Here is a 20,747-nt window from a genome sequence, read left to right on the forward strand (position 1 = left end):
TGATTTCCGTTGTTTTTCACGCATTAGATCTTTCATGGGCACAATTATGTCTCATACAGATATGATTCAAGATTGTCTAGTAAAATCTTCAATTATGCAAACTGTTGAATAATGCAATCACACTAATGCATTCGTTCAGCAATACTTTGCACGTCTTTCAGACATATAGATTTTGCATCCTTTCGAATCAATTTCAGCCTGTTGGCATATCAAGATATTGTGTGTCTTTGTTGCTTTTCACAAGCATTCATTGAGGAACCATTTGATACAAGATTTCTGGCAGCATTCCTGCATTGTATCGATGGCGAGGATTCCAGCAAGTGCCATCGACAACGGAAAATTTATGATCCAGATGCTTGAAATAGAATTTCCAAATTGCTAGACAGAATATTCCATACAGATAGTCTTCTGGCATTATCTGGGCATCCAATTTGTAGCTAGTTAAGATTAAAATTTTCAAGGCCATTCAAAAGTATACTTTGAGATTCTCTAGTGTGCAATAGATCTGTTTGAATGCCATTTCTCCATCAAGAACATCTTAGATTTGACCCAGCATTCTGATGCTCATTGCATCGTAGGAACCATCAATATCATACCATCATTGTGGCATCTAGAACTACAGTTTTGATAGCATATTGAAACTATGGAATTCGATCCCAAATTAATGCATTGTGACTAAAGATCGACAATGCTCCTTAATGAATGCGTTCTGGGGCATCCACAGATCTGGTGCATGACTTGGCAATTCACCTCTTGGATCTAACTGTTGTGGTGCAGATAAATTTGATCATGTTGCCAAATGATTGTCAGCATAGAAACTGGTTATGCAGCACCCACTAGAAATCAACCAAAACATCTGATCTTGGTCTGACGATTTGAAATCATCGCCACATGAACTTGTCCCTCAGCTCCATACGGCACAATGTATTCGGTGAGCCTGAGTAGTGCACAGGATGAAAGATAGGAGATGATCCGACGATGAAGATCCATCCCTTCATCAATGCTGGCCATGCAGAAGCGATGGTGAATTCCGACTGTTGAACTCAAGATGACCATGCTAGGGATGAGCCTTCTCCACACATGAAACGTTCGTGTGTGCCAAACATTGAGGATCACCCACTGCTCTTCACTTCCATGATACAGCCACGTCGACGCACTCCAAGCTCCGTCGGTCCCTGATGACATTGTTGGCTCTATCCGATTGATTGGCCGCTATGAAATCCGGATCATAGATCGATGGACGGGGCTTAAGTGTGGACAAATGTTCGTACAATTGATCTTGGAGAGCCACATCCAAGACCTCAGCACGACGCATGGCATCACCCACATGCAAATTACTAATGTCCCAACCATCGACAACTATGTCATTGGGCTCCACCATGGGCAGCAGATCCTTCATGGGCACATAGACATCAGCTCCGCTGTCATCAGAGCCAATAAAGACAGTCGATGCTTGGGTAATCGAACCATACCAATTCGCCTCCTGAACTCCCGTACGTTTGCGCCACTTCAACTGACGACGATTCGCCTCCAGGGCAGCGGTTAAGGTGGATCCATTGTTGCCACCCCAACCGACCAGCATGACCCCCAATTTGGGCACTTGACGACCAGTGCGTATCTTCAACGTGGTCGTCTCGGGGTGCACCTGCAAAAAGATACAAGTCAAAGTCAATAAAATAACCCAAAATCAAATCAAAGATTATTTTACGCTGATTAGACGACATTTTGATCGGGCCACCCCCCCAGCATACATAATTTACCATCGCCTGATTTTTGTTTACCTTTTTTTTTGCCGGTAACAAAAATAGAAAAAGCCGGTTCGACAGTTTTTGTTTTTCTCTTTTTCTAAACGTCTGCACCTGTTGCGGCGCGACGTGTTCTTTTTCTCTTTCTTTTTGTTTAAATTACCAAAACTGACAACAAAAAACGCATTTATTATTTATCAACGTGTTCGGTCAAAGTCCATTCATGATTTTTCAAATTATCTTATTAGCAATATCATGCGAGAATCTAATGAACTGTGAAATAATCGATACTATAATGAAATCTTCTGCTGTCGTGGATGAAATCCTAATAGATATTATTAAAATGAAACTAGACATTTAGTACTTAGTAATTCTAATCAATTTTTGAACGAATCTTGTCGTTTTCATAGACACAACTTAAGGACTTTTCTAGGGATACAAATTGAGATTTAACATAACAGACAATTAGGAAGTTTCGCCTAAGTTTCTACTTCAAAAATATTGAATTAAAATTGAATTTTAAATTGTTTTTTATAGTCGACTTTTAAGTTTATGTGTTAGATATAGGAATATTCATCTGAAATCAAACCTTAAAATATCAAAGAAGCTAACATCGGCTATGCCGAAGTTTATACACTCTTGCAGTCCTTAGTAATAATAATTTTACATGTTCAAAATTTGTTTTCTGCAACTCAATTCATCAACATACAAACAAAACAATTTTACTCTCTATTTTACAATATGTTCTTCTTCTTCCCTCATTCCCAAAGCAAGCAGCGCTGCCGGCAGAGCTGGGAGCAGAGCCGACAGAGCCTTCAAAAATTTGTCACTTTTCAAAATATTTCAAAAATACATAAAGTATTTAAATTTTCTGAACATATTTTTATTGGATCACATATTGTAAAGTGTTAGGACTATTTATAAGATGGTAAATGTTTTAAAAACCAATTTTTTAAAAGAGTGCTTTAAGTTTTTTAATAAACTGTTGATAGTGTTACAAAATTTTAGATTTACGATTTTGTAATTCAAATAAAAAACTTTATAAAGAACTATTCTAGTGTCCCAAAAGAGTTTAATTACGTTTTGGATCTCATTTATGTCTGTAGATGTAACAATTAATATTTTGCACTATGAAATATCTGAAAGGTATTTAAAGTTTTTTAAACTCTTAAAAAAATGGAAAGGCATTCATCTAATGACTAACAAGAAAAGCTGCACCTAGAAAATAGATTCCCTTACATTAAGAGAGAACTGATTTTTCCAGCTCTTAAACTTTTTACTTTTCGCTCTCTCTGTCTCTCAATTTCTCTATGCAAACTGACATTGACCTTGAACGTGAACATGAGAAATGCAGCAAGTGTCTGTTAGATGAAAAATATGCAAGTGGGCGGTAGTGGGAGGAAAGAGGGCAAACAAAGAGCCCGGCTTGAAGGCGGCAAGGCCAAACTTATCACCCACTCCCTGTGGATGGGTAAACAACAGAGGCTCAGCCAGTGGGAAATTTAATATTATTACAAATAATTTTTCGTTTATTTGCTGAAATCGAATCCAATGGATGGAGGAGGCGCCTGCGCCGCATGTATGTAAATCAACCACCATTTTGTTGTAGATATATATATATAGACAGAGGTAGGGATTATATATGGTCAGCTAGCTATCAGTTCCCTGTTTATCAGCTGATTTTTTCTTTTTTCCCATATTTGCAATTAATCAATAAATTTTCACATTTAACGCCCGAATAGTTTTTCTCTTTTCACAATATTTATCAGTTATATCAGATCTAGAATTTATGATGTACCTTATTTTAGGGCTCATTAATCAAATAGGAAAATTCCCCTTTCATAAACAGTTGAGAAAAACTGCGTATGGAAAAATTGATATATGAAAGTTCGGTATCAAATCCAATTAAAATTGAATTATCTAAAAGTCTATAAATTAGTATGTTAATTGTGAAATCACTTTAAATAAATTCTAAAGATTTTTTATGTGGGTCTTAAATAAGCCAAAATAACTCTTATTTTTTAAGTACTGCAATAAAAGTAAATTTAAAATCAATTTTCTAAACTACAACTATAAATTCCCTTTCGATCTCTTAACTACCTCAATCAATTTGTTGTTATTCTTACCCTTTTGTTTATTTTATTTGGGGCGGTTTCTTATCCCCCCCTTATGCAACTGGTGGCATTTATTTTATTTGGCTTAAAATCAATTTCCACTTACCTGTAATTGTCCATTGGCAGTGCGTTTCACCTGGGACGTGTGATAGTCATAGAGGGTCTCAATGAAATCATCATTCACCTGCACTTTGGGTGAGATGATTTCCAAAGTTGAATTCTTAGTTGGCTTCATTTTCGTTTCCTTTGTGTTTCTATTTTTTTCACACCCACACTCTTTTTTTGCCTTTTGTTTATAAATTAGCGTATGTTTTGTTTTGGTGTGGAAATTCCTTTTGCGTTTCCCTTTGTCCCGACACTCAGTTCTGGAGCAACCTTCTGGGCATCTGTTTGGAGCAAGAGCTGGCTAACTAATGAGCTGGACGAATGGGGAGCGTTCTGCTTTTATGAACTTGTGGCCGCCCAGGCAGAGGCTAGAAAGTTTACGCTCTTTCTCTGCCCCCACTCTCTCCCACGCCTACACTTTTACTCTCTCTTTCACTCAAGATTTGATAATGAGAGTGAGAGATTGTCAAGCCGGCACTACACCGGTACTTGGCGCCATTTCAGAGAGAATACCACACAAAAGAGAGAGAGTAAGAGAACGGTTCTTTTCATAATGAAAGCGAATACCGTGTTTGACTGAGAGGGTATATTGGGATTGTTAAAAATTATGTATTTGATACATATGTATAATGAATATATTGTAATATATTCATTTATATAACAAAGCCAAACCTCTTAAATAGGGCAAAAGAGTAACCAGAGTAGGCTAAAATTCTTAAAAAACCCTTTTGTGTATTTTCAGATTTTATGTTTTGATATATGAGATTATATTGGATTTAATGATTTATCAGGTAAAGTGTTTGAAACGAAAACTGCTTCCGATTTAAAATCTATGTACATACATATGTACATAGCTCATACATTTATGTGCCTTCCTAACGGTAGATGCATAGTTTCGTTAGTATTAGAGTATGGTTAACGTTCTTAAGGACTTAAAATGTCATCAGGAGTACACAAGAAAATATAGTTATAGATTCCCTTCCTAAACAGAATATAGTTCTTGAACTTAAATAAACTTTCAAAAGATTCAAGAATTTCGAAGAATATGATCCATCAAATTTATCAATATGGAAATACATATATAGGATATTCGATGTATAAGTAAAGAACCGCCTATCTATTCCCATATGGGATATTACAAGAATAACTTTTATAATCGTTTCTAAACTAAATTGGCTTGAAATTTTCTAAAGATTTCATATTTATATGCCCCTAAGAACAATATATTTCAAAGGGTATAAAACCATAATTCTATAGCCACCAATTGTTATAATTTTTTGTTATATTTTCTTGAGAATATTTTAAACACTTCACCCAAGGAAATCATTTCTGTGGGCAATCACTTGAGAGTTACTGAATTACATAGATTATAATGATGATCACATGACTTGTGATTGAATTTGCATATAACATTATGAAAACTAATGTAAAGCAAACTGAATCAATTTGGCAAACACCTGAAAAATGCAGAAAAGAATCTCGTTTGATCTACACCTTTTTATTTACGCATTGAGCATCGCGATTTGAATGACACCTTAAGAGGGGAAACCCTCTCCCTCCCTTTAATAGTAGAAATTCAATTAAAATTTGTGGAAAATTTTTCAAAAACTAATTTACTTGTTATTCATTGCTCTGGCATAAAAAGAGAGATGCAGATGGTTTCAAGGTTGTCAAATCAAATATCTTCTAGAATCTAGAAACATCTTCCTATGCTCGGCTCTGCTTATGATGGGTTGAAAACTTTCCATTGTTGTCGACCAATTGACTGACTATGATTAAAGACGAGTTCAAATTACAATTTGTTTATCGAATGGAGTGCAGAATTTTTCTCTATAGAATGGAAAATGCAATTGCACAACTAAAGGTTTGTTTGATTTTTCGGAATTTTCCATATCAGAAAGTTTCCATTAGAAACATTTCGACAACTGTTGATGAGTAGTTTCTACAATAAAACCAAACAACTTCTCCAGTATATGTTACAATATCTAAAAACTTATCACCAAGTGCACATGCTGCTATTTACTGTAGGCGGCTTGTTTCCGTCTAATATGTCTGGCATTTGTATACTACTAATTTATAATAGATTATTACACAAATTTATCAATTCCATAATTTCCTGTAACAAACACGAGACAAACAAAAAGGGCTAGTAATCGTTTTAAAAGATATATATTTCACACAAAGCGTTTTTGAGACTCAAAAAAATTGTACTTAAAGCCACATTCGAGTATAATTTACTTGGATGTTCATATATCATTTTAGGCAACTTAATCTTAAAAATTAATGTTCACAGTGCTGTTTCACAAGATCTACAAAAATTTGGCTTAAAATCTATATACAATTTGTGTTAAAATTTACTTTAAAAAAAATTAATAATAATCACAACAAACAGTTTCTGTTAAATAAAGCAAAAGAGAAAAGAAAAACATATAAATAAAATGTGCATACAATTCGGAATACGGAAAAATAAATTTTGAAAATATGCACTTAAAGATAATACTGGTTTCAGATAAATAGGATTGTTGATATGTGCAAGAAAAACTATATGAATATATGTATATAGGGTGTTAAGGTAATAATCGGAAATGCAAATTTTGATTTTTTATAGATTTCTTGTGGAATGTTTGGTTTAAATGTTTTCCGTCTATATAAAACTGGCATAATAGTCAACAATCCTAATTAATTATCAAGAAATTCCCATTCACTGGACGTATTAGAATCACTTGTGGCTGGTGGTGTTGGTGTAGCCTTTTTCAAAGGATCACCCGCTCGACGAAAATCGGGTAGAAAGCTGGTATACTCCTCTTCTGCGTCTCCATTCTCTAGAGTTAGTAGGGGCTTTGGCTGGGAGTTGATAAATTTCAATGGAGCCACAATTGGCTTAGATGTTGAGGCAAAAATGTCATCGACTGGCTGCCCAGCACTATAATCTCCTGGAGATTTGGGGTACTTCTGTGGTGTAGTCTGCACACTGACCTCCTCGAGATGTGTGGGATAGCAGCTGATTAGGGGCTCCTTCAGCTGGGGCATATGCACAGCGTTTAGCTCTTCAGTGGTGAGAGGAGCCAAATGAACTTCAGGTAAATCCATTTCAGCAGCCAAAGTCTTTGCCTTCTCGGCAACTGTTTTCTGCAATGTTGTTGGACTCAGCGCATCGGGCAAATGTTGCAAGAAGGCGCTCTTTAGATCCAAGGGTGAGGCCAGACCATTGTTTTCCATCTGACAGTAGCTGGCCTCCATTAGAGTGGCGGCACTGGTCAGGGGCAATTTTACTTCTTGACCGATTTCCACTATGCCAGTACCAGAAATATCTGATGACTCTTTGGGCCTTCCTGTTACGGAACCTTTACGCTTCTTATGAACTATGGACTGCTCGAAATCCATTTCGCCAATACGACGAAAGATCTCCAAGCGACGATTCTGCTGACCAAGTGGTGACTCCACAGCCAGTTCTATTTGGACATTAAGATCCAGTTTCTCAATGGGTGGCAGTTCGAAGCATTCCTCGGCCGTATTGAGAACAGCTTCTGCCTGCAATTCCAACGGGGATTCGACATTTGAATATTGGGATGAACCCAATATGGGTACAGGTGGTGGCATTAGGGGATTAAAGATGACCTGAGCCTTCCGATTGGGCTTCTCTGGCACTGGGGCTAAACGTAGCAGGGAACGCTCACCCTCGAGAACAAAAATTTCCTTGCCATTCACACAGAAGTCTAAAATTTTGCGAAAACCGCGAGCCACTGCCTCCACTTTTAGGCTTTCTATATTGAGGATATACAATGTAGCATCATCATGGGTAACCACCAACGAATCCTGATTATCGTACAGATACATTTCACGGAAATTGCTGGAGCCCACATAGGAAGCATTGGCCTCCGCATGATGGGCCTGCTGATTATGACTGTTGCTTTGCTTTGGATTTAAGATGGGAATCTCCCAGGTGGGACTACGCATTACAGCCTCCTTAAAGAGTATGGTCTTGGACACATTGCCCTGGACATCGGCTAGCCAGAAACGTAAACCAGGACGCCCACAAATCAATTGAAGTTTCTGCTTCAAGAATATCCCACCACAATCGATCAGCTGCTTGCGATCCTTTTTGCCCACCTGAGTGATGTGCCACTGCAAGGTCTGGGCATCCCGCTGGCATATTATGCAACGATATAAAGTCGACACCAGAAGGTAGCTTTGATATACACTTAGTTGGACAATCTCATAGGCCTCACTGAGTATCTCCAGTGATTTGCTGAGGTGCTGCAAAGTCCATTAGTTTATAAGTTGATGCTGATTCAGATGGCTTTAGTGGCTAAACTCACCGCTTGATAATCGAATTCGGTCAAGACGACAACTCCCTGGCGGTCTCCGGAATATAGTTTCATGCCATTCTTGGACCATTCGCAGCAACTGACCACACATCGATGTAGATCCCGAATCGTATATCGTTCAATCGGTTTACTGCGCGTGCAGGGCGCAACCAAATCTAAATCAGGCGGCAGATCTTTCTGTATTTGGAATACACTGACCTGTCCATTTGCACTGCCAGCTGCCACCATAAATTCCACTGAATTGACTATCTTCACGCATGTTATGCGTGTGGCCACCTGCAAATAGAAAGAGAGGAGGTGGTGAAGGACACTCCCATAATGTGTGAAGAACACGCAGAGGAACGGGATGAGTCATTCTCGTACTTCTGTTTTGAGTTTCTGCATGTCGCCCGTCTGACGATTATACCAAAACACAATTCCCCCATCTGAGCCCAAAGCCAGGTAATTGTCAGTTCCATCCATACAGGTTATATTGAGATTCGAGGGGAAGAATCCTCTTTGCTGTCGAGCCGGTATAAGATCTATTATATCCGATAGAGGAGCCCATTCTCGGATGGAACACAAATCGGCCGTGGCCATTGTTATTATGAATTCCGCTAACAATAACAACTACGGCAACAAAACATATACAAACACCGATACACTAAGCTGCCAGATGGGTGAAAGAAATACAAGTTTGACCAAAATTAGAGCCGACCAGACACAGCTGTCTGAGGTTGCCACTAGAAATACTTTTGTTTAGCTCGAAAAGGCTGTGACAGCAAACTCAGTATTTTTATAAATTGGAATAATAGCCAGTTCCAACATAAAACAGCCAAAAGTGACAACACTGCTAAACAGCTAAGTCTGGCAACGTCATTGTTTCCCAATAAATATTTTAAGAGAAAATAAAGAAAACTTACAATTGACTGATTATTGATTAATCTGAAGCTAACGAATCTCTGGACTCCGCTCTTTAGTTAAACGGCACGACTGCAAATCAGAGCCCCAACTAGCAGTGAGAGCAAGAGCAAATAGCAAACAGAAGCCTATCAACCTGACATCGACCCCGAACTCTCTTTTCCCCCCAAGAAACTTCTTTGGACCAAAGTTCAGCACATTCATTTGGCGATCAGTCAAGAGTTTTTGACGATCAGTTTAACTTTGTCGCGATGGCTGACAACAATAACTTGCGCACCGCAGTGATTAACGACGCTCCATTGCTGCCGCCGTCAAGTAGCGCTCCTGGAGGAGGCTTCTCTAGTGGGCCACCACCCGATGCAGTGCTTCGGACTCCATATGCCGGTAATGTGCGAGCCCTGCCACCACCCCTACCCCAGTCACCATACCAACAAACACAAAGCTTATATGGAGGATACGGAGGAGGCTATAACTCTGGAGGATTTGGCCTAGGTGGAGGAGGCTATGGCGGCTATCAAACCGGAGGTTTTGGCTACGGATTAGGCTTGGGTATGGGTGGTTTTGGCAGCGGCTATGGCGGTGGTTACGGCGGTGGCTACAACCGATTTGGCATGGGCATGGGAGCCAACGACCCGGAGCAGCGATTTATACAAATGGCGGAGGCCAGTTCACGTCCAGCATTCCAGTCAATTGAATCGTTAGTATCGGCCATTGGTAACATTGCTTCCATGTTGGATTCGACATTCTTTGCTCTGACCAGCTCCTTTCGCGCCATTTTGGGTGTGGCGGCCAATTTCGGACGATTGAGAACGGTTTTTGCTCAGTTCTGGACAACATTTGCCATATTCCGCGGACTTAATTGGGTCTACAGAAAGTCAGTAAGCAGTAAACATGATGTAGACACCTTTTTCACTTAAATTTTCTTCTATAGAATTCTTTACTGGCTGAGAATATCGAATTTGGATCCCTCATCAGTAGCATTTAAAAAGGCTTTTGCTGAAGCATTAAACGACAATCAGGGTCAAACTGGAGGAGCTGGTGGACCAAAGCTGCCACGTAAAGGCACATCCCCTTGGCCCGTATTGGCGTTCATCAGTTTCATTTTTACGGCTCCCTACCTCATCATGAAGCTGCTGGGCACAGTGACGAATACTGCACAGGAGGAAGGTATGCACATTGAACAATTTATCTTATCGCAAGTGAAAACTTTGCTCTTGGCACTAATCTATCAGATAAGAAATATGTATTAAATCGTTTTTTATTTCTCTCCCCCCTGGCGCAGCCCGTGATCCGGCCAAGTGGACGGCACCCATACAAACACAGGCCATGTTCGATTTCCAGGCGCGTAATCAGAACGAGCTCTCTCTGCGAGTAGGACAATCCATTCAAGTGGCACCACGCGAAATTCAACAGACTTTGAATCTACTCAACACGGGATGGGCATTAGCTACCATAAATGGACAAACCTCGGGCATAATACCAATTAATTATGTGAAATCCCCGCAACAAATACGCCAGGAGCAGCAAGCGCTTAAAGTTCCTTCTCCGCCCAGCGATCAACCTCAACCAAGTTTAATGAATCTATCAGCGGATGCTTTTCCCGGCCCCCCACTTGAACAGCAACTGAACTATGACTTCAATTTAGCTGCCCAGCAACAACAACCTCTTGGACCTCCCTCAACGATGGCAACAGTTCTCGAGGAGGGATTCCCCTGAAGAGATTTCTAGATGTAGGATTTGTATTTCTTTTTGTTTAGTCTTAAGTTATCCTTTGTACATTTCCATTCGTTGTTAGGGGTTTGGCTAGAATGTCGGAACCGAAATTTAAACTATAAAATTCATTTGGTGTACCAAAAATCTGAGTTAAGTTATATTCAAAACCATATTTAATTCTAGTTTTGTATTTATTTTGATTTTGTTTCGAAATAAACTTGAAATATTTTTACCAAAAATGAAATCTGATTATTATTATGAATTCGTTTTATAACTTACCTTGAATGCGTTTTACCTTCAACAAATCCAACTTAGAAAGGACATGGACTCCGGATTATTGCTTTTCCAATTTGTTGTCTATGGATAACTCTACAAACTCATCCCACACATTAAATAAATTTACTTGATTATTGAAGTTTTTTAGACAACTGAAAAATTCACCAGAATTCATTAAAGATTTCACAACAAAAGGCTAGTTTTTTTTTTATCATATTGTACAATATGTAATCCACTTTATTAACCTCATTTTCATTTGGGTTTTTCTTTGCTTAAGTTATTTAATATATGCTCTTTGTCCAAAATTGTTTCATTACCCATGCACTTCATTAAATATTTCGATTTCATTACACAACTACATTATCCACTGCATTTATCATTTCATCGTCGTCGTCATCATTATCATCATAATCATCGTCATTAAGATCGTCGCTTAAATGTTAACCAACTCTACTACTTTAGTTTTCTATTAAATTTATATGCTTTTTTTTTTGTCAAGTTTTCTTGTTTTTGTTTGAAGAAATTTTCATAATATATAATATATATATATATAAATATAAATTCTACAAATTGTTTACCGATTTTTGTTGCTGCTTTCGTCGTTTTGTTTTTGTTTATTACTAAATAGGTAGGTCGATTATTTGTTTCTTTGTTTTCTGTCATTGATTTTAACATAATGACAAAATTAATGAGAAAGTTTTCAGAAAATTGTTTTTTGTTTTTTAGAAAAGAACTTATCAACTGTTTAAGGTTTTCATTTTTTGTCGTTTTTGTTTGTTTAAGCAAAGATATAAACATATTTAATATGTTTTGCTGTTGCACGTTTGACTTGATTTGTTTTTTTACATAATATATATTAATTATATAATATATAATTTGTTTTTACGTTTGGGATTTGAATTTGCAATTAATGTTTGATAAATTAAAAAATTGGATTATTCATTTTTACATTTTTTTTCTGTTCTCAAATTAGTGATATTGGCAAATAATTCATATGTGGGGGGTTTTGTTTTAAATATTTTCTTTCATTAAAATACAATTCTTTTTACGCTTACCTAGATAAAAACTAAATTTTTAAAAACGTTTTGCGCTTAAAACATAAAACTTCAAATGATTACAAATACAAGAAAAATAATGTATGTGGATTAAATATACAATTACATTATACATTAATAAATGTTTCTTTTGTTTTGTTTTTGTTGTTGCTGTTGTTGTTCTTGATATACGAATTAGCATAATAATTGTATAAATTGTTTAATTTATATGAAGTCATTGAGAAATAAACACAAACCAAAATTATCCTCAATGGTATTGAGGAGCAGGGGCGGGAGGGAAGATGAGATGGTCACAAAAAGAGAGTTAGGTGGTAGCGACGGAAGTTGTGTTGATTCCTGGAGGACGTGGCTGATTGATACTCTAACCAAGTGGGCGTGGCAGACCCAAAAAAGCATTAATAAACGTTAAACTAAATGTATCATCATCATTCTCCCCTCCAGCTGTACTACTACCATTGGCATTGGGATCCAATATGGTAATCCCATCTCTGTTGCTCTCCACACCATGCCCACCATCATCATCATCATTACCCGTTGCCAGAGCTCAATCAATATCATCCTCGAGCTCATCATCCTCATCCAGCTCCTGTTTCACATCACAATCGGTGGTATGTTGTGTTGTGTGCTGTGAAAAGCTTTGAGAATCATTTGTGGTGGACTCGGGATACCCATTAAGATCATGTTCATCATCATCTGAATCGCACATGGCCACATCGCCACCTTTACCAGTGCCATAGGCTAAAACAAGAGATAAAAACAATTATCGATAAGATATTTCGTTTCCAAGGGAAAATCGATTCTTTCATACCCTCAACATATTTGGCTAGATTTGGTGGCACCCAAGCCTTGATCCGCTCAATATTCTCGGGTGTGCACTCGCCCTTATCCAGGCCTAAACAAAGGAAAATTAACAAAATGTCAGCAGAAGTTTAAAGAAAATTCACAATTTTCACACTCACCCAACAACAAACCCATCCGCTTTAGTACTTCAATATCATCGTGCATTTCAAATGTGTTATCAAACTTAAAAATGTATTCAGATCTTAAAAGAGTAGGTTAAAGATAAAAAGAGAGAGGGGGAGGGTAAACAATTGCAATAGACTTTACTTTATGGTTTTAAATTTCGTTACTCACTTATCGTTAGTCACACTGCAATTGATTTTGGTCGATTTGTGCGTATTAACAATGATAAAGGGTAATTGAATCGAGGCATTTGGCGATGGGACAACACCCTGATTCTCATTCCGCTTGTTGCGCTCAACCAGACCCTTAAAGGCCACATGCTGCAAGATCATTTCTCGCAACATTTCGGCCTTCTGCTTGATGCGCGCTTGCCGCAAATTATTCTCCTCTTCGAGGGCTAGAAATTGTTCCGCCGAATTGGCCGGTAGACCAATCCAACGTATCTCCTTTTTGTCCTTGGATATAACATTGATTGCCATTAGTACATTGAGCGCATCGTAGACACGTCGTCGGATATTCTTTTGATCACAGTTGGTATCATATGAATTGTTTTTTAATTCCTCATTAACCAAATCATCTGCCACCTCATTGTAGGTGGTTTTGCCCTTCTCTTCAACCTTCTCGCATACTTTCATCGAGAAATGACGCAAACCCTTGCCAGCCTTGTCAGGCTTACGTTTTCTTTGTACTGAAGATGTGGAGGGGGACATTTGACCCAATGGACTGTTCTGTATGGCGTGCCTGAAAATTAAAATTATCAGATTAGTTAATAACACAATAAATATCCGGACATTTAACTGGGACTACGGAATGCGACATATTTTGTTAGCACACTTTACATTTATTAATAAAATTTTGTTTCATCTGATTGGATTCATCTGTACTCAACTAAAATCTGAATCTGATTGAAATTGCCAAAAATTCTTACTTAAAAGACGAGACAGAATTTATATGGCTTCTTTTCTTAACTTTCACATAATTTACTCACAGTTTTGATTTCATTTTATTGGCATTGTTTGGCGTATATTTGACATATCGTTCACCCTTTATCTGAAAACATTTTACAGTTATTAATCTAGGATTGAAGTCTTCTCGAGAGGTTTTTGTTTACTTACCGCGCTGTTGTTGATGCCGACATTGCCACCTTTCTGCGCTGACACAGTTGTGTATGATGAAGTATCTGTGTTTGTTTAATCACAACAAAAAAAAACGAAATAAGTTAAAACAATAAACAACAAGTGTATATAGAAGGTGATGTGGCTTACTTTCGATTTTTGGAATCGTAATGCAATTATCCTGAAGACTTATAAACTGTCCCTGTGTGGTTGAGCCCTGGTAAAAAGTCAAAGAAAAAGGATATTAGAAGGATTTCCCATGGGATTAAAAGTTTTGTTGTTTGTTGGACTTACCATTTGACTAAAGGCGCCCATGCGTCCCATGTTGCCAATTCCGCTGCGTGCTGAGGCCGATGCAGTGGAGCTGCTGCCGACGCCACCGCCGCTGTTGCTGGTGGCATAAACAAAGCCTGTTTTGTTCATTGCCTCGGATTTCACTTGGGCCGGTTTAAGCATTTTGGCAATTTGCCCTGTAAAAATAAAGTTGCACAAAAAACAAAAACGTAGTTGAACAACTAAGGAAAAACAATACGGAGCATTTGTGGCCGTCGTTCTTATAGATACAACCAACAACAACAATGCGTAGAAGGAAAGACGAATGAAATGGCAAAGAGTAGCGCGCAAAAATGAAAGCGAATGCAAGACCAACAACAACAACAAGAATTCAAGAATTCTCCCAGTTTGCCATTTTAAGGGGTGCATACAAACACACTCACACATAGGCAAGCTCCCTCACAATTTGTGTTTGGTGTGCCCAGGATAAACAGTACAAACATATGTATATGCATGTATGTATGTGTTGGCGCGGTGGTGGTCTTCCCGCCTTCCCTTTCTAACCTACCAAATAAAACCAGATCGTTATTGAGCGAAGAGATGCGTCGCACGTGATGTGACCATTGCAATAGCAACACACACACATAGATACACGTGAGCACAACTGAATCCAACACACAACACAAAGTTGAATTCGATTATGTTAAAAATAAACTGTGACACAGTGACAAGTCACGGATCGCTATCGAAAAAGATCGAATGAATGACAAAAATCGCTTTTAAAGTTAAATATCGCAAGAAAGTATTTCAAGGGAATTACAATTTTTTGGTACTCGTCAATTTGATATCTAAATTTACAGTAGCGCATTCTAAGGCGTTAAATATATAAGCAAAATAACTTTTGGAAATTTGTCATTTAAATTTTAAATTACAGAAATTCTTGATTCTTTTTGTATGAAATAGACAAATTTTCTAATAAACAATTCGTATTGGTATACCTAAATAATTGTATGAGTATTTTAAAAAGTATTTAAACAACTGAACTCCCCACCAACTCCCCACCCTCTTTCTATTTCTTTAGTTACCGAAACTCTGAAACTCTTCCTTATCCAGAGAAATTCAGATATTCCTAGTTAGGCGTGTATTTTTAAGATGTTTAGATCATTTTAAAACAATCTAGAAATCTGATATTTTTGAATATTTAAAATAGTAAGTAATTGTAATTATAATATTTATATCAATTCAGTCGGTATTTTTCTTTTTACGCAATCTTATTGTTATTTTCGTTCTACAAATACAATTTTTTGTTTTCTGTTTAATGATTTGCAAGCCCTCGCTGGTATTCGCATTCTTTACAGTGAGTAACCGGCTTAATCGATGATTTTCCCTCTTCTCCTTAAAGTTGTTAATCAAGTTGAAATTTACATTGCGCCGTTTTGGATATGTTAATTATTTTCACCTGCCCATCGCTATCTCTCTCTGGCTTAGATATTTGCATAATCATAACAATGAAACAAGTGGTGGACACCACAAAGCATGAAGAAGAAGATTAATAATATACGTATAAACTTATGAAATGTATAAGAAAAACCAACAACAACAAGCAAAACCAAGAAAGGGTCGAAAAAAAATAACTAAAAATATATCTGCCAACTGTCACGCACACATTTACGAACACACACAGATAGATACAGAAAACACAACTACAAATGACTCACAGTGGCTTAACTACTGTCAAACATGCTTGGGATATATAGTCAAAGACACAGTATTCAACCTTGTTGACCGGTTAGCAGGAGCGGATTTGACAAACGAAAGAAACTGCTTAACCAATAAATATTTACTGCATTTACACCTAATGGGGATCTCACCTAAGCGTACTAATTTTCTTCTTATTAAAAAAAGTTCTAAGAAAATTTCTATTACATTTAATACACATGAGAGTCCGCTCCTGCAATTGTCAACCGGCGCTCTGCTACTGCTCACTCATTCATGCAAACAACAAACACAGATACACACACATACACAGACGCTTGCACACCTACATACACACGTGCCTCGGCCAACAGCAGCAGCAACAGCAGAGCAAAGCAGCGCAGCGCCCGTTGCCGCTGCCTACACATGTTTGTTGTTTGCCCGTTTTTGGGGCTTTAACTTTTTTCTCTTTCTCTCTCTCGACTATCTTTAAATGTGGCTCTCTCTATTCTTTAACTCCCTCTCTCGATTCGTGACACATTGCAGAAAGTCACGCAGTTCTGAGCTTAATTTTATGATTTACAAGCGGCTTATCATGCAAAAATAGGAACTACATATAAAAAATAAAGGGAAGGAAACTCTCATACGGGCAGCGAACGCAGCTGCAAAGTCGCCGTCAGCTGCTCTGCCCTATCAGCTGTTAGCTGGGGAGCCCAACTGATAAAGAGGGCGAGCAACCGTCCACTGCACACTGGTTCAAGTGTCGAAAATTGTGGCATAAACTAGTAGGACTAAAAAGGAATTTCGATTTGCTTCTTTTTGCAATTGGATTGTTAGTTTCCCTCAATTTGTAGGAGAGGAAAAAATTTAAACCGATTTCGTACTTTTTGGTTTATTTTGAATTGTTCGATAAGTACTTTTAATTTTTCATTATTTTCACAATGCAATATATGCAAATTATACTGCAATGTTTTCTGGATGCCCCAGAAAATACTTTATAAAAATAAAACATTGTTTTTTGGACCTTTGCAAAAAAAAAGATATTTTCCAAAATTTTCGACATTTGGACCAGTGTGCAATGCAGAGAGCGCAGCGCGCAGACAAAAACACGATTTATAATGTACTTTTTCTGTAAACTTTTGTGTTATTTCATATTTTGTTGGTAAAAAATATGAAGCAATAAATGAGGTGCAAAAACCAATAGAAATGATTAGGAAAATTTGTTGGCAAACATGAAGTATTTGGCGCCAATTTGAAATAGTTGTATTGGTTATTATAATTATTAAAATACTTGCCATGCTCGTCTCGAAAGAAGTAATTGACTTCCTCTGTCTTCACGGTTCCGCTGGTGGAGGTATGCGCCATGTTTGAGTGGGTGGTTTGTGCCCGCTGCTCCTACTGTTGCTGTGGTTGTTGTTGTTGGTTGAGCAGGTGCCCTGCACTGCTGCTGCTACCTTTTTGCCTACTATTGCTTACTACTCTTTTCTAAAACAACACACACTCGCCACCTGAAGAGAGGGAAAGCAGCCGCCAAAAAATAAATAAAAAACAACAACAAAAATTAAAACGAAATGTATTATGTGTCGTGTTGGTGGCGAAGAGGGTTAGACGGGTGCGGGGACGGAGATGGTGGTACAGGAGAGATGGCGTTGGTGGAGTAATGTGTATGAGAGGCTTAATTTGTAGTTGTAGTTGAACATTTTTTTTCACTGCACTATTTGTAACACGTGTGTGTGTGTGTGGTTAGCTGCATTCTGGTCTTGCCTTTTGAGGGGAAGACTGGACTGTCTGCTCTATAGATACGTTAGTAGTTTTTAGGTAAAAATTTCCGTATCAAAATGGCGAGCGCATTTTTTCCAGCGCATTTCTTTTGCCGTCACACACATCCACACACACTCACTCACACACACAATCATACACGCACTCACACACAGATATACCAGCAGCACCCGCAGCAGTATTAGCAGAGGCGGCCGTAAATTTTTTTTTTTGCCTATATTCACAAGTCTTTTTCGGGGACAAAATCTTAACGGATTTTCATCAAATTTGCATTAAAAAACTCACTGTTATTTGCACTTTCGAGTAGACTAATTAGTTAGCAATTATTTTCAGATTTAATAGCAGCACGATATGGACAAAATTTCCATTCAAACTCGTTGAATTTTCATTTTCATGTGGGACGAACCGAGTGAGCGAGATGGCAGACACAGCGCGCCCGCCAATTTACGCATCGTAAACAAAGTTGCCACCTGATGGCTGATATCGATGACCAAAATCATCAATGGGCAAATTCCGCCTTTAAATCAAGAATTATGCAAAGGTTTATTTTAATTTGTCAAAGAATGAATCAGAGCTATATATAAGCATAAGGAAAACTTAAATTAACTTCCATTTAGAAAATTTATGTTGAACGGCCAGTTGTTGAGCAAAAGTTATCGTTAGTCGAACAGATGTTTGCTTTTTTTGCGACAGCCACACTGTTTTCAGTATAGTTTATAAACAAATTGCTAGCAAGAGACAAATCAGTAAAACAACGAAAGCGTAATCTAGGAATTGAGTGAACAAATGGATCTCAACATGAAACCCTCCTTGGCCGCCGATGAGATGTTCTCCGAAGGTCCTGGTTACATGGAAATGGATGAAGTGAGTTTACAAATCCTTTGCAGATTTTACAGTTATAATGCTTGATTTACGTTTCCAGTCTGGCGGTGCCACCGGGATGATGATGGATCATTTGCCAAATGACAAACAACATGTTCATGCCGACTTCTATAACGATTTCGACGATCTCTTTGATGACGACAATTGGGCCAAAATCAAAAACTCCACCGAAAATGCCAAATAAGTTTTTTGTGAATGTAGCTTAAACCAGTTGGCAATAAAGTTAATCTAATTACATTTACACATTTATTTTTGGTTCCTACAACTAACTGCAGTTGTCATTTTGATGAAATTAGGTGGACTTTTACTTTGGCGTATTAACAAAATGCATAATATATTACTTTTTTTTTCTCTTTTGTACAAACTACAAACCAGAAAAGGCTCAGGCTATATTCGGCCTTGCCGAAATTTATGTACTGATGGAAATTCGACTATGTACTATATCGAGACTCGTAGAATATGTATATAACTAAAAATATTACAAATCGGGATCGACCGTTGCTTAATATTTCGAAGAACCTATATAATAAATCGTATTATATTGTCCACGGATGTAGTAGTAGAAACGCTATGTCTTTGTAGCTGTAAGTGTTTTTGCGGTTGTGGTGGAATGAAACGAAATACCAAATTTGTTAAACAAATTAAGACTAAGGCTGCATCTGCTGCTCTACGAATCACTTAACCGTCTAGTGGAGTGCCCAAATAGACCATGGACACCTCAGTGTTGCCATAGACAGCAGATACTGTGGGATAAAGCTTCTTATCGGGCAGACCTGAAATGAAACGAATATAAGCCGATATAATTAACGCGAAACTTTCTTTAATTAAAAATTTTGTTTATCGTTATCTGGTAAACAACTCAATCAATCGTTTAATTCTTACTCACCTCGAAATGCCACACCGAGAAACTCGTAGTTCTTCTCAAATGATAATGTGTTATCATCACAATCGAGTATGACGCGTATGCGTTCGCCCACTTGATATTTCGGGGCATTTGAAAGCAGGGGATAGCTGCCTTGCATATCGCCATTGTGAAGCAGATGATTCTCAACTAAATTCCAACCCCAGCTTTGATCGTCTGAGCCCAAAAGGGCAACATAGCCATGGCACTGTAAGGCAGCATCTTTAGTGGATATACCAATGACCGCTACAGTTCCCAGTGGACCCTCCCATATCACTTCCCACGCGTGTCGTCCATGGCGGAACCCGATTTTCGCTCGCGCTGCATCCGTACTCTGGGCAACAGGATTGCTGGGAATTAATGGAGCAGGATAAGTAATACAGTTATACGTTAACTATTTAGGGACTAATGACTCACCGATGCAGGGTGAAACCGTTGGGCTTAATGTATACATTTCTGGAACAGTCGTTGGGACTCCAGGCATGAAAATAGGCCCTCAGTTTTGTCTTGTAAGTCGAGACGGAGGTCAGTAGATCTGATTTCATTGCCTCCTTGGGCAACTTATGGAGGCAATGCCATCGCCATACATCTGAGTTTTCGTCATTGAGGAAATGATGCCAACTCCTGCACACCTGCGAACAGCGACTGAGGTCGTTCAGATCCAGGTAAGAGAAAATCACTTCCAGAACATTAAAATTGCACAATGCAGCCACCGGATCGACCATTTTACGAGTGCTCTCACAATTAGGTCTGCTCTGTGATCGCGGCTTGTTATATTAGTGGATAATGTCTTTTTTGTTTACACTCAAGGGTCGTTTTTGTCATTGTTTTATTCATCAACAACCATTTACAGCTGGTAGTGCTGGTAAATTCATCGATGGCACCCAGTGCTGCGTATTATCA

General features: G+C 38.1%; 6 protein-coding genes across 10 annotated transcripts; 2 read left to right on the forward strand and 4 right to left on the reverse strand.

The window, feature by feature from the left end:
- Positions 1-1,126: 1,126 nt before the first annotated feature.
- LOC6640428 (inositol-3-phosphate synthase) lies at positions 1,127-4,274 on the reverse strand. The gene is made up of 2 exons (XM_047009953.1): positions 3,966-4,274; positions 1,127-1,645 (listed from the first exon to the last, which is right to left on the reverse strand). Exons 1-2 carry the CDS (start codon positions 4,092-4,094, stop codon positions 1,127-1,129), a joined length of 648 nt encoding a protein of 215 aa, XP_046865909.1. The 5' UTR covers positions 4,095-4,274.
- Positions 4,275-6,117: 1,843 nt separating this feature from the next.
- On the reverse strand, positions 6,118-8,978 carry LOC6640427 (WD repeat-containing protein CG11141). The gene is made up of 3 exons (XM_002063580.4): positions 8,656-8,978; positions 8,284-8,568; positions 6,118-8,221 (listed from the first exon to the last, which is right to left on the reverse strand). Exons 1-3 carry the CDS (start codon positions 8,869-8,871, stop codon positions 6,644-6,646), a joined length of 2,079 nt encoding a protein of 692 aa, XP_002063616.1. The 5' UTR covers positions 8,872-8,978; the 3' UTR covers positions 6,118-6,643.
- Positions 8,979-9,114: 136 nt separating this feature from the next.
- On the forward strand, positions 9,115-11,144 carry LOC6640426 (probable peroxisomal membrane protein PEX13). The gene is made up of 3 exons (XM_002063579.4): positions 9,115-10,066; positions 10,124-10,359; positions 10,475-11,144. The coding sequence occupies exons 1-3, from the start codon at positions 9,444-9,446 to the stop codon at positions 10,906-10,908; spliced, it is 1,293 nt and encodes a 430-aa protein (XP_002063615.1). The 5' UTR covers positions 9,115-9,443; the 3' UTR covers positions 10,909-11,144.
- Positions 11,145-12,185: 1,041 nt separating this feature from the next.
- LOC6640425 (transcription factor Dp) lies at positions 12,186-18,492 on the reverse strand. Of its 5 annotated transcripts, XM_002063578.4 has the most exons (10): positions 18,347-18,492; positions 17,578-17,790; positions 14,609-14,784; positions 14,465-14,531; positions 14,315-14,379; positions 14,188-14,249; positions 13,371-13,940; positions 13,196-13,278; positions 13,045-13,128; positions 12,186-12,974 (listed from the first exon to the last, which is right to left on the reverse strand). In XM_002063578.4, exons 2-10 carry the CDS (start codon positions 17,645-17,647, stop codon positions 12,781-12,783), a joined length of 1,371 nt encoding a protein of 456 aa, XP_002063614.1. In that variant the 5' UTR covers positions 17,648-17,790; positions 18,347-18,492; the 3' UTR covers positions 12,186-12,780. The 5 variants fall into 5 exon arrangements, with proteins under 5 accessions (XP_002063614.1, XP_046866039.1, XP_023037741.1 ...); XM_047010083.1 differs by lacking the exon at positions 17,578-17,790; XM_023181973.2 differs by lacking the exons at positions 17,578-17,790; positions 18,347-18,492 and adding an exon at positions 15,156-15,269.
- A 243-nt stretch (positions 18,493-18,735) lies between these two features.
- Positions 18,736-19,184, forward strand: LOC6640424 (COP9 signalosome complex subunit 9 homolog). Its single transcript, XM_002063577.4, has 2 exons — positions 18,736-18,925; positions 18,984-19,184. The coding sequence occupies exons 1-2, from the start codon at positions 18,848-18,850 to the stop codon at positions 19,125-19,127; spliced, it is 222 nt and encodes a 73-aa protein (XP_002063613.1). The 5' UTR covers positions 18,736-18,847; the 3' UTR covers positions 19,128-19,184.
- LOC6640642 (F-box/SPRY domain-containing protein 1) lies at positions 19,176-20,716 on the reverse strand. Its single transcript, XM_002063576.4, has 3 exons — positions 20,262-20,716; positions 19,830-20,194; positions 19,176-19,716 (listed from the first exon to the last, which is right to left on the reverse strand). The coding sequence occupies exons 1-3, from the start codon at positions 20,567-20,569 to the stop codon at positions 19,622-19,624; spliced, it is 768 nt and encodes a 255-aa protein (XP_002063612.1). The 5' UTR covers positions 20,570-20,716; the 3' UTR covers positions 19,176-19,621.
- Positions 20,717-20,747: the final 31 nt, after the last annotated feature.

This window comes from Drosophila willistoni (genome assembly GCF_018902025.1).
Source record: "Drosophila willistoni isolate 14030-0811.24 chromosome 2L unlocalized genomic scaffold, UCI_dwil_1.1 Seg196, whole genome shotgun sequence".
NCBI classification, from domain to species: domain Eukaryota; kingdom Metazoa; phylum Arthropoda; class Insecta; order Diptera; family Drosophilidae; genus Drosophila; species Drosophila willistoni.

Coding starts and splice junctions, on each gene's coding strand:
- LOC6640428 (XM_047009953.1), bottom strand. CDS start 4,094: ATGAAGCCAACTAAGAATTCAACTTTGGAAATCATCTCACCCAAAGTG. Junction 1,646..3,965: donor CTGCCAATGGACAATTACAG/GTAAGTGGAAAT, acceptor ATCTTTTTGCAG/GTGCACCCCGAGACGACCAC.
- LOC6640427 (XM_002063580.4), bottom strand. CDS start 8,871: ATGGCCACGGCCGATTTGTGTTCCATCCGAGAATGGGCTCCTCTATCG. Junction 8,569..8,655: donor TGCAGAAACTCAAAACAGAA/GTACGAGAATGA, acceptor TTCTATTTGCAG/GTGGCCACACGCATAACATG. Junction 8,222..8,283: donor CCGAATTCGATTATCAAGCG/GTGAGTTTAGCC, acceptor TGGACTTTGCAG/CACCTCAGCAAATCACTGGA.
- LOC6640426 (XM_002063579.4), top strand. CDS start 9,444: ATGGCTGACAACAATAACTTGCGCACCGCAGTGATTAACGACGCTCCA. Junction 10,067..10,123: donor CTTAATTGGGTCTACAGAAA/GTCAGTAAGCAG, acceptor TTTCTTCTATAG/AATTCTTTACTGGCTGAGAA. Junction 10,360..10,474: donor GAATACTGCACAGGAGGAAG/GTATGCACATTG, acceptor CCCCTGGCGCAG/CCCGTGATCCGGCCAAGTGG.
- LOC6640425 (XM_002063578.4), bottom strand. CDS start 17,647: ATGGCGCATACCTCCACCAGCGGAACCGTGAAGACAGAGGAAGTCAAT. Junction 14,250..14,314: donor TCGGCATCAACAACAGCGCG/GTAAGTAAACAA, acceptor AAATGTTTTCAG/ATAAAGGGTGAACGATATGT. Junction 13,941..14,187: donor AATAAAATGAAATCAAAACT/GTGAGTAAATTA, acceptor TTTAATTTTCAG/GCACGCCATACAGAACAGTC.
- LOC6640424 (XM_002063577.4), top strand. CDS start 18,848: ATGGATCTCAACATGAAACCCTCCTTGGCCGCCGATGAGATGTTCTCC. Junction 18,926..18,983: donor GTTACATGGAAATGGATGAA/GTGAGTTTACAA, acceptor TTACGTTTCCAG/TCTGGCGGTGCCACCGGGAT.
- LOC6640642 (XM_002063576.4), bottom strand. CDS start 20,569: ATGGTCGATCCGGTGGCTGCATTGTGCAATTTTAATGTTCTGGAAGTG. Junction 20,195..20,261: donor AACGGTTTCACCCTGCATCG/GTGAGTCATTAG, acceptor ATTAATTCCCAG/CAATCCTGTTGCCCAGAGTA. Junction 19,717..19,829: donor TCTCGGTGTGGCATTTCGAG/GTGAGTAAGAAT, acceptor GTTTCATTTCAG/GTCTGCCCGATAAGAAGCTT.